Here is a 12,500-nt window from a genome sequence, read left to right as displayed (position 1 = left end):
TCGGCCCGTGTGTTTGTGTCACTGTTAATCCGCAATGATCACAGTTTGTGTCCGACGAGGCTTTTTCGCCTCTTTGTGCCTGATGAGTGTATGCAAATGCATGTGAACCGAAGGTATTTGTACATATCTGTGTGTGTGTGTGTGTTTGCGTGTCATCGCCACGGAGATATTTCCTCTTTAGCCGCAGATGCTCGTGTTTATCTGTGTTAATAATGTAACGGTGGCTTTAACAGCCTCGCCGGTTGCTTTGTGCTATCACCATTAAGGCTGAGCTTTTCAATTTTTAATGAGGAAGCAACAAAACTCTCACAGCTTCACCAGCATTAACTGATAATGACTATGGGGTTAAATTTCACCAATCAGCGCGGATCAATCAGCCCCGGAGCAATCAGTATCGCAGGTACCCTTTGGATTAGTCCGTGTGTCCGGAGACTGGTCAATACTCATCGTGCTGAATGGCTGGATCTTGTCTTTGTCGACATACATTTGAGCAGCAAATCCTGTACGAGGGAGCGTGTCTATGTACGTCCACCGGTACCATGCCATCGTTACTCAGAAACCCCAATAATACCCCAAAAAACGTTATCCCAACAAACCCAACAAACGAAGGCAACAAGTACTACCCACAGACGGATTTTAACAAGGGCCAAGGATGCTGAGGGAACAACCTCCCTGTAAAGAACTGCCCCATCTGCCCCTGACTGCTGGCAAACACGTGGCAATGTGAAATAATAGTGTAAGAGTGAGATTAATTTCCCAACTCGAGGAACAACAAGCGCTTCCATTAACCTCCGGGCAGCAGAAGACCCTCAACGTAATTGTATATTTTTTGAGGAGACGAGTTCTGTGAAGCTTTACAGGCTGCAAGAGGAACTCGCCACCGAACAAAGGGGTTTTTTTTTAGATAGAAGGAGTACACTGTTAATCATTCGGGGGAGGATGAGAACACAGAGAAAAAGAGCTGTTTGCTATTTAGTGTGTGAATTAACCTTTGGACCTAGAAAATACAGTGACAACGGTTTCTGATCAATATTTAATGCCTACACGAGGAGAGCTAGACATCAACCCAGCAGCAGGACCGGTATTTGCTCCTCTGTGGAGGAGGGACCAGGAGGAGCTCCATTGGTATTCGCCACCAGGACTGGACTTGATTCAACCCTGTCCATAGGGGTTTGTTTTGATGCCCCCCTAAAGACTCACAACACGTTGGGTGAAGCAAACAGTCCCTCTCTCTCTGCCGAGTCCAGCGATGCCTCCCACAACTGTCGAGGACGATGCTTTACGAGTTTGTCCATGGTGCATGAATCTGTTAAGAAGTTATATGCCTTTTTGTTATAGAGCAACTTTCATTGCCAATTGGCATTGACACTAACACAGACCTTCACACCCATACACTTGACCTCCATGCCAGATTCCAGCCTCCAAGGGTGTAAACCGTGGCTGCCAAAGGGTGAGGGGATTATTTGTGGGCCCATGAACGAGTCAAACAAAAGAAACAGCCATTAAAAAGCATCATAATTGGTGGACAAATAATCTCTCCAAACCCTGGCTGTATAAAAACAACAATGGGGGATGACTGGGCGTCCCCTTGAATCAGGACCAGTATCGGCCCCGTGTGTCGGTACGCATCAAGCTCTCGCACCGTATCGCCAACACACATCTCAGCGCGGAGCTTCAAAGGACCCGCAACTCTCTCCAACAATGATCCTCGCGCAACTTTCCAATTAGCTGCCACGTCAGTGTGATTGGGCTGCAGAGCCTTGATTGGGGCCCGGAGGCCTGTTGACGAACACTGATAGAAGCTAAACCAGGCCAGGCTGTAATTGATATTATGAAGAGGGTGTGTGTGTATGTGTGTCTTATTATGTGTATTATAAATTCCTGTCACTTCTTCTCGGCATACGTTGATTAAACTGATTTCTTCTATCTCAGAAGTGTGCTGTGGTGTTTCCCCTAAGATGTTCTCGTCTAATAATCATAATTCCATATATACATGCATGTAATAGCCACCAATACAGCTTCCTAAACCTCATCCCTTTTTGTCTGTGCGGGTCAAGCTAAAAAAAAAAAAGTGGTGAAGTGGTGCAGAGGCTGCAGAGGGGCCACGCCAACTGTGTATATTTCCACATATCTAAGCTGGTTGTGATTGATCTTTCCTCCTGCTATTAGATTGGTATTGATGTTCCGGCAGGACAGATGGCCACACCTACCAGCCGGGGTCACGCTTCAGAACCTCAAAATTTAATCGAAATAATAATACATTTTTTATGATCAGGCCCCGCGACGGAGGATTCCGAAGGCGAAGCGGCGGAGTTGGCGGGGAGCGTGCAGGGTAACATTAGGACGGAGCGTTTACAGCCCGCCGTTTACGAGCGCGCACTAAAAACACACCATGCACGCAGCGGAAACTGGGAAACATAACGGGCAAAAAAAAACACTTTGTGGTTTAAGGTCTCAGCCAAATGGTTGGCGTTTCCACGGCGGACGAAACCGAGAGTTCAGTTATCTGGGCTCGCCAAACGTCTCGCCGTGATTAACAGCTGCTTCTACGTCTTCATCTGCAAAGTTATCGTCTCATCCTCCCTCCCTTTCAACAACCTCACAGCCTTCCTCCATCCAGCTTCTTCTGATCTACGATACAAACACGGTGAGAGGGAGCATGTACGGGCCTCCATGTCAGATATATATATATATATATATATATATATATATATATATATATATAATATATATATATATAAAGCCAATACGACAAGCTGTAAATAATATTCCATCGACGCTACTGCTAAATAATAGATACCGTGGATGTTTTCACCCCAGCAGACCTGATGGACCCCCTTTTCTTCCTTTTATTTCATTATTACAGAAAAGAAGAGAGAGAGAAAAAATAGATAGATAGATAGATAGATAGATAGATAGATAGATAGATAGATAGATAGATAGATAGATAGATAGATAGATAGATAGAAAGGAGGGAGAGAGTGTGCAGCGGCGTGGCAGAGGCAGGCAGAATTAAAGAGGCTTTTTTGTGGCGTTTAATATCCATTCATTGGCTGGACTGCTGACACAGTGAGAGCACTGCGCTCAGGATTTATAGCCACTTCTAATGGGCATGCCCAGAACCAAAGCACTGCAGTCAGCACATTCTCCCTCTGTGCACACACTCACAAAGACAGCCTGCCGAACACACACACACACACACACACACACACCTGGGTAACTGTGCTGTAGATGTCTGAGCACATGTCGCAGTAAACCAACTGGATGTGGGAACACACAGATGTGGTCCTGTCTCTCTCTCTCTCTCTTTCTGTCTCACACACACACACACACACTGACCTGCCCAGCTGGGGGTCTCCATGTACAGCCAACTGGTCGGAGATAAGGGACTTTTGTGCTGCCCTGTTAGAGAAGCAGAGAACAAAGAGAGGGAGAAAAAAAATGAAAGTTTAGCCATCAAGGACTCACTTTAACATTTAAAACCAAACCAGAAAGAAAGAGAGAGAATGTTTGAATCTACCATTGATTGTACATGCTTAATATGTGTGTGTGTGTGTGTGTGTGTGTGTGTGTGTGTGTGTGTGTGTGTGTGTGTGTGTGTGTGTGTGTGGCTGCAGTAAAACATCCAGGAGGGTAAATACAGACAGAAGTGTGGGCAACACAGTTGCACTGGTACGGTGGGGGGGGCAACGTGATGGCTAACTCTACATGAAGTTTAATAAATAAAATATTTGTAAAATGACACACACACACACACACAATAATCCTCACATTTCAGGAGGAGGAAGTTTGCCCAACAAACTATTCATTTGACTTTTAAACACTGTTGATTCATTATCTGCCAGTCAATTTATTGACAAATGGTGTCAGCCAAATCGCTTGATGATTAATATGTATTCATTAAGTCCAGGTCCCAGAACATATTTGAGATGAAAAGCTTTAGAAAGGTCTTGTCTCGTCAGCTGCATTAACCGACTCCGACATGTTCTTCTCACGCTCCCCTTTACTTATTTATTCATTCAGCATTTGATCATTTCTCCATACTGTATCATTATTCATTTTATTTAGGGTTTATGTGACCAACTATATTCCGCATTGCTCATCTGAGATGGAAGGAGATTTATTCACAACAGACCTGCAAAAGAGCAAAACTGCTGTTGGCTGACCCAACATGTTTCTTTCTTGTCTGGATGGAAATCCACACGGCGTCGCCTATCAGAGAGCATCTGATTACTGCTGATGACACATCTTCACTCACAGCAGCATGACATTATATATATATATATTTAAAAAAGCGTTATTAAAGGGAGACGGTATTTCATCCGGCAGCCTCGGTGACCACGGCGACAGCCTCAGTCGGCTGACAGAGATCGACACGATGGAATACGGAATCACATTAACATCTGGTGCAGCTGCTGCACTGTCATCAGATATACCGTATCTACACACACACACACACACACACACACACACACACACACACACACAAGAACAGTCGTACCTGAAGAAAACCAAAGATGGAAAAAATTAAACGTTTCTTAAAAGCAGCAAATGTTGGTGTAAGTCCGACTATTGGCTGGGTGTTGGTGGGAGGGTGGGGGGTATAATGGTGGAGGCCTATTCTGATTAAAAATGCATGCAGCAAGCACAGGATGGTGGCAACTGTGTGTGTGTGTGTGTGTGTGTGTGTGTGTGTGTGTGTGTGTGTGTGTGTGTGTGTGTGTGTGTGTGTGTGTGAGCATCTCTTAAATGGTTGGCATTAATCTGATATATAGCTCTAATCCTTTCACTGTTTCTGGTGTGTCAGAGAGAGAGAGAATAATGTTCATTCTTATACGAATGGCGATATAATGGCTGACATATGCTTTGTTTGTTCAACATTTATTTTGAAAGAGAAAAAGAAAGGAAAAAGAAAAAGAAGAAGAACTTTGGCTCAATCAGGCAGAAAGAAAAGAAGGAAGCGGAGCGGTGGAGAACGGAGGAGAAAAAGAAAAGTGGCTTCGATGCGGAACAGACAGAAGAGCGCAGAGAGAGTGTGAAGCAGCGATGAATCCATTCACAAAATTGATGAGTTCATTCAGCAAACAATAGCAAACAGATAATTAGCTGTCAGCAGATTGTTTAATATACTTTTCATCCCCCCCCCCCCCCGACTCGGAGCAATAGCAGACATAATACCACTTCGTTTAACAAATAAAAACTAAATGTACACAGCGGATGCATTGACCCTCCCTAACGCACACAGACGGATATAATGCTGCTGATTTTCACTGGATTCAAATACATAGAAGAAGAAAGAACCTTTGTTTTCACAAAATCTATTGTTTTACAGAAAAAACAGCATCTAGATTCAATGGCTGTTCTTCCTTTGGCAAATATAAAATATAAAACCCCTGCGAATATTTATATATTTATTTATTATATATAGTATATAACAACACAAGCAGCGGAGCGGAAACGCAATCCGCAACCTTACTGGATCCGGATCCATTGGGATTCTGGTGTGAAGCTGTTAACAAAGTTAGCTTCTATAGTTTAAGTTCAAATTTGCAGTTAAGTGTTAAAGTCCTCTTAACTGCATTGGTAGCGTGGTAGCGACCTGTCAATCAGCAGGTAAGCCCCGCCCCCTAAAGCATCCCCTGCTTTCTGGTCTGGTGGACTCTAAATGGACCATGATGTACTAAATGAACATCATGCTGGATTGAAGAAGACTTGAAACTAGAGATTGAGACCATAAACTCATGTTTACAATGTTTACTCAGATAATACATCAAGTAGGGTCATTTTCTCAAAGACTTCCATGCAACCGGAGAGGAGTCGCCCCCTGATGGCCAGCAGAGAGAATGCAAGTTTAAGGCACTTCTGCGTTCACTTTCTACAATCAGAGTCTAAAAGAATACTATAAAGCACATTTTGCAACGAGGTAAAAACAATCCGGCGACATGCTGCAGCAGCTGGAGATAAATAATTAATAAAGTGCTCGGCCCAAATCTGATTTGTGACAGAAATCTAATATCAGCTGGATGCAGTGGTCTAACACTAGTTACCACGGTGTCTGCACTCTGTAAAAAGCTCATCTGTCATCAGCGTAATTAAAAGCGCCTCCTCGCCTGTTGTTGCTGCTGCTGCTGCCTCTAATGAATTGAGGGAGGATAAATAACAGGTTTAGGACGGTAAGGTTTGGAGGAATTAAACACAGTTACTCTAATTGACTGCCATGGCCGCAGGAAATTATGTCAGATATCACTGAGCGGAGGGATGTGATGTCATGACCCGCCGACGTTTACAGCGTTGCAACCCCCCCCTCGTGTTCAACCGCCACGGCTGGAGGAAAGGGATTGCTTTAAAAGTGTGTCAATGAATCTGTAGTTTGTAGAGTGTGTGTGTGTGTGTGTGTGTGTGTGTGTGTGTGTGTGTGTGTGCGTGTGTGTGTGCACGCCAGGACAGCACCTCGACTAGGGGCCCCTGGCAGGTGACTGGGCCTGATTCCATTAAACAGCCAGTAATTTGGCCCACGCTTAATCAAATCAACTTTAATACCTCCAATCAAATTACAGCAGCCTCCTGTGTCCCATCACACTGAGCCAGAAAGGAAGACATGGAGGGAGGGAGAGGGGGAGAGAGGGGGAGAGAGAGAGGGGGAAGTCAGAGTACAACACACGTGAAAAAAAATGGGGTTGTTGTGGAGACGAGTGGTAACTCGGTGGCGGAGGAGGGGTGGGAAGGACGGGAAGCAGGTGAGAAGGAATGGAGCAGGTTGAAGTGGCTGTTGGTAGACCAGTGTGTGTGTGTGTGTGTGTGTGTGTGTGTGTGTGTGTGTGTGTGTGTGTGTGTGTGTGTGTGAGAGAGAGAGAGAGCCACTACAGCCAGAGAGGAAATTGATTCTGCTTTTCAGGAAAGTGGACCAAGGAGTAAAATAATCACCTCCTCTTCTCACTGCCATTTGTACCGAGTGTGTTTGTGTGGGAGACAGATTATTAGATATTAAACCGGCCACTTGCGTTAAACACAAAGGGTTGCTCATTTTCTAACGTGACACATATCACGCACTTCGTTTTGGTTATGCCGACACCGATGAAGTCTGCCCTCCAAATAGGAAACAAGTGGTGCATCTCTTGTAAAATGATTAAATAGAGAGTTATGTCAATGTAGATAATGATTTTTACATGCAACTATAAAAGATGAGTGTGCCCCCGGAGGGTCAGCGGGTCGCGAACACCTCTTCCTCTTCTCTTATCTGAAAGCCAGGAATCAAACCCCCCACACAGCCTCATCTCTTCACTTCCACCGCGCCTTCGTCTTCGCTGCAGTTCTCACGGCGGGTGTTTGCGAACCAAGCTGTCCAGGTGGGGGCGAGATGAATGGCTGCAGCGCACAGACGTATCTCAGCACCACCTTTACTAAACCACATGTAGCAAATGTTAATGAGAGCTCCCAAATGCCAGCGCACAAAGGAGATGGGCCTGTTAAACACACAGGCACTGATGAATAGCGGGCGAGCGCGGCCGTGAGACTATCAGCAGCAGGAACGGGAAGACGGAAAAGGTGTGAGGCGAATTAAAAGCAAGAAAGAAAGTGAACTCCACTTAAAAAATATGGAGAAACAGGAAGAGCATATAGGATGTGGATAGGACAAGAAATAAAAACAATGAATGGAAATATGAAAATCAAAAAGGAGGGAGGCGATCCATGTATTGGAGATAGAAACCGTAATAAAAAATACAAAAAAAACCCAGAAAAATAGCAGAGGGGGATTGCTGATGGGAAGGACGTAAAAATGAAAAACGACCAACTGTAAAGCCTCCAAAATAAGAGACGAGGAGGAAAAAAACAAACATCCCCGTCACGAGCAACAAAACCATGCATAAATAATCACAAAGAGCACAATGCTTTACTTCCAATTTGTGTTGATTTAAGCAAATGTACAAAGCCGTAAAAAGGGTGACAAGGACTCAAAGATACAAAATCCATCATGTCACGCGCAAAAAATGGCGGAGGCAGGAAGGAAGTGGCTGGCCGCTTGCTCTGGGATGGATAGTTGTAGACGGTTGCGTGCTCGCTGGTCGGGAACGCATGAAGCCTTTTTTGTTGTTGTGTTTTTTTTAGTTGCAGTAATGAGGAGAGCTGAGCTGAGAGGCTTGTCAGCTGTTAATGTTGGAATCTCGGCTTCCTCACCAGCAGTAATCTGGTAGGTTTAATCTTGTTTAATTGGGAGCTTCTTTCCACTATGAGTAATAGGCCTTTTTATTCCCAGACGTGTACAAGCTGCAGCCTAATGCTACTCATCCCTACCTTCCTCTTCTATCCTCCTCCGCAGACAGACGCCCTGACACTTCCGATACCTTTACCGATCATCCTGCGTGACCACAATCATTCTTTGATTGCTTTTAATCTACCAGAAGATGGCAAGTATAAATACAACAGGAGCTGACTGGATTCCACCACTTCCCCCCCAGAACCCCCACCCCCACCCCACCATGGTGTAAATTACTCCTCTTGCTGATCTAGGTATATCCATGTGGTTTACCAGATGGCAAATGAGGCTCAACTGCAGGGCCACGATGAGGGATCAGGGGCTTGTCCCTTACTTAAGTGACATTTGATGGGATAGGGTGCGGTTGGAACCTTGGGATGTCATTGTACCTCTCCGTAGTGAGGGGCATAAAAAGGGGGAGGGTATCAGAGAAACCCACTGAGCGGATAGTTGGAGCAAAGGTAAGTTCTGTTCTTACTCCAATGCGTCAAATACCGCAGCTTGATCGGCGCTCCGAAGCTCCAAACTTCCACAGGATGTTAGATTCAGGCAACAAAACCACTCATGTTCCAGAAAGGAGCTTGTCATGACTATCCACGTGACTAATGACTGATGTTTTACCAAGTTTACTCCCCTACCTCCCTTATCATGGCAGCATCATCACAATGGTCACGTGGTAGAAATACAGCGTTCACTGCAGCCGGACGATCGATTGTTTCAGCATGGCCATGATGATCTGCATAATAATGACACTGCAGACGGCGCAATGACGGCAAATTCACCGACACACTTCATGCCACAACTTTTGTGCTGCTCGATCCAAAAAAAAAGGGAAACGCACACAGTTTTCATCGTCCATGCCTAATCTAGTGTTTCCCATTAACTACCTCCAGTGGAAAGCACTGCCACAGTTTCACAATGGACTGTATATGGTATGTTTATACTTCTCAGTAGGGAGTCTCTCCTCAGGGTAATTAGCTCTTTATGAGTGTGACTTCTTTTTTTTTTTGCCATGCAATCTCCATTGATCTATACAATCAATGTGTTTATGACGGCTTTGTTTACTAAAGCACATAATTGTTTGTCTAGCCTCTCATCGTTGCTCTCAAAGTGCACCAGGTTGATGCATTTAAAAAATATATTTTATATACAATATATTTAAAAATCCACAGGAAATATACCTGGATTTCTTCACATGACAATTTATATTACACATTACTACGTTATTTTAACACAAGGCCGGAGAACTCTTCTGATCCGACGGGTATGTTGTGTATTCCGTCTACACTCGTACTTCACACGCACAATTACAATCTGAAGTTGTCATTTTTAGCCTTGACTAAAGTATGATTGTGTTTTGAGCACACAGCAGAAGCGTGGCTGACGGATCCAGCGGCGACACTGATGGAGGACTGCAGCAGCTGCTGCTGTGCTGCTCGTTCGCTGCATGGTGGGCGAGACAAGGTGTCAACCCATCAAAAGAATCAGACCCGAGGAACAGCTGTTTGAAGTCGATGTCATGGGCATAACATTAAGAATGATTGTGAAGCTCTGTGGTGTAATCTTTTGTGTCAAATCCATTGAGAATGATGTAAATCGATGGTTTGGTTAGAATGTGACCAAAGACAATACAATGACGATAAAGCAGGGTATGCGATCTACCCGTCCCTTCTACAAAATCAAAATATGGTCACTTCCGTTCATGTGGTTGCAAGGCTTCAAAACCGGAATCCACAAAACAACGACATCCACCTCTTCTATAGAGTCTAAGAAACCTCTAAAGAGACAATCTTCTTGTCTAGCCTTTACTTGAAATGGCACGTGGCCCAAGAAAACCTTACTCTTTAGAGCTAAAGTTACAGTTTGTCTTCATTTATCAACGATGAAATACCATTGATGGTGTGGAATCCCTATAGACCAGATCACCTGTGTAATTGATGCAAGCATGCTAATAGAGATACCATCAAAACACCTTTATTGGGGGCTTCTGAGGAAGACAGAACGCTGTTATAGGACAGGAACAGATTCTGTTCACTGGCCTATCTCTCTTTTAAAATCCTTCCCTGTGACTGCTTTTCACAGTCCCACATATCTCTCTCTCTTTATGGCTGACTGTCCTTACTCTTTTTTGAAGACCCACAGTATGCAGAATGGCCGTCTCAGTCCTCGCCCCCGTTTATTGTACCGGGTCCACATAAAAGCTTGATTGTAGCCGTATACTGCAGTATGCTTGGCTGTGTGTTATGGCCACTGATCTTTATGTCTCTCCGCACAGGAGGAAGACCCCAACCTCAGCAAAACATCAGCTAGATAGGCATTCATGCTTGTGCTGTGTGTGTGTGTGCGTGTGTGTGTGTGTGTGTGATGGAGCTCTCCTACGACACCACCACCACCACCACCACCACCACCAGTCCATCTGCATACATCCTCCCAGGGGATACATACAATAGGAACACTTAAATGAGGCATGCATAAATGGATGAAGCCCCTCTCGCGTCATATGCAAGGGGCCCTGTGTGTATTTTCCTGTGTTTTATTCTCCCTTCTACACGCCTGCTGGTGGCAGTTTGGTAATTGAAAGTGAAATGGAGAAAAAAGGGAAGAAAGAGAGGGCGGGGATACCAAGATGGAGCGGGATGAGGGGGGAGGATGGAGGATGGAGTTGTAGGCGTCAGACACAATTAACCCCTGGAATAATTCGGGGATCAGATGTGCTGTAAACACTTGAAAAAGGGGAGAAAAAAAGAAAGATGAGGGAAGGAAACGGGCGAGGGAGTGAAAGGGGTGAGACGAAAGAGTGTAACGTGATAATGTAATGAGTCCCACTGTGGGTATGCGGTACCAAAGCATGTGTTGCATCCGTGCATCTGGGAAAGTGTGCGTGCATGTATGTGTGTTTGTGTGTGTGTGTGTGTGTGCACGGCTCTGTGGACCTCTATTGAATTTGACTACAGCGCTCTCTCTTTGTAAACATCTGAATGCCTCCATGTCCGATGGACGAGCGGTAAGCTGCCATCTCTGGGAGGGTGAACTCTATTTCACGGGTTAGTGCGGCGGCGAACAGCGACAGCATCTAGCCTTTTGGCTCCATAAAGCACAGCGCCGCCTCGCTCTCCATCTCACAAATACTGTTTGCCCATTTCCAGTTCCATCTCAGTGGCGCTATCTCCGGCAGAGCCACCGCTCTAGGCCACGAGGGGAGCGTCTCCAAACAACAAACGCACGCCAGATGAAGCTTTCCTGGGATTATGACCAGAGCGCCACTGCTCCCCCACCCCTGACGGCCAGTACCTGCTATAAAACCCTGGACCTTCTAATGCCCCTAAAGACTCGCATGGCACATAGAGGGAAAGAACATGCATGGCAGGTCCCTGAAGCAAAACAATCTAAGATAGCTGCAGGTATATTAGTGGAACTGCAACATGACTTCATCTGAAAAAATGTATTCAACAATGTTGCAATAAGCATGATTTTATTATATGAGATGCAAATTGGTTTGCATTCAGTTTGTGGATATGATTATGAAGCCTTGAGTTGGGCAGTTTGGTCGTTGCCATATTGGAATTTTGAAACCAGTGAAGGAAGTGACCATATTTGGACTGCAGAGGAGCGACGGGTGGATCTGACGAACACAAGCAGCAGAGCGGCAACCTTACTGGATCTGGATCCATCTGGATCCTGGTGTGAAGCTGCTAACAAAGTAAGCTTCACAACTCAAGGTCATATTTACAGCTAAGCCTTAAAGTAGGAAAGAGAATGCAAGTTTAAGGCACTTCAGCATTGTCCGGAGGTTGCCGCCTGCTTGCATTTCTGACATTCGTAAGTGATTTTGTAGTTCAGTTTCCAATGTTTCCACGAATGTAAAGCTATTCTTCTTGAAGCCTGTGAAATTCAAAACAGGTGTTAATGAAATCTAAAGTGTATGTCTTCAGTCAGGACTAAGTATGCAAGGTTTAAGTCAGAAGTAAAAAGCAAGTGGAGTTAGTGATGAACCCCTTCTCATCGAAAAAGCACCGGGCTTAGGAGGAAGTTATTCAGTCCATGGAGGCAGGCACACACACACACACACACACACACACACACACACACACACACACACACAAACACACACACACACACACACCTTCAGAGCGCTCCACACTAAAAACACAAAACTGCTGAGCTGAGAATAATCTAAGCTAGCATTTTCAGTATGTGTCAGTGGCAGAGGGAAACAATGCAAGACTAATGGGCGGGTCGGTAGAGT

General features: G+C 45.0%; 1 protein-coding gene across 2 annotated transcripts in view; it reads right to left on the bottom strand.

Moving 5' to 3' along the window:
• Positions 1-12,500, bottom strand: part of rbfox3a (RNA binding fox-1 homolog 3a) — a 399,003-nt gene that overhangs the window by 206,258 nt on the left and 180,245 nt on the right. For both annotated transcript variants that reach the window (XM_084040219.1, XM_084040217.1), the window contains exon 4: positions 3,340-3,402. In XM_084040219.1, coding sequence (XP_083896345.1) covers positions 3,340-3,361 — 22 coding nt within the window. In that variant the 5' untranslated portion in view covers positions 3,362-3,402. The remainder of the gene's footprint in view (positions 1-3,339; positions 3,403-12,500) is intronic.

This window comes from Eutrigla gurnardus (assembly GCF_963514095.1).
Source record: "Eutrigla gurnardus genome assembly, chromosome: 22".
Taxonomy (NCBI): domain Eukaryota; kingdom Metazoa; phylum Chordata; class Actinopteri; order Perciformes; family Triglidae; genus Eutrigla; species Eutrigla gurnardus.
The sequence above is the reverse complement of the archived record's forward strand: the minus strand, read 5'-3'. Positions and strand labels throughout refer to the sequence as shown.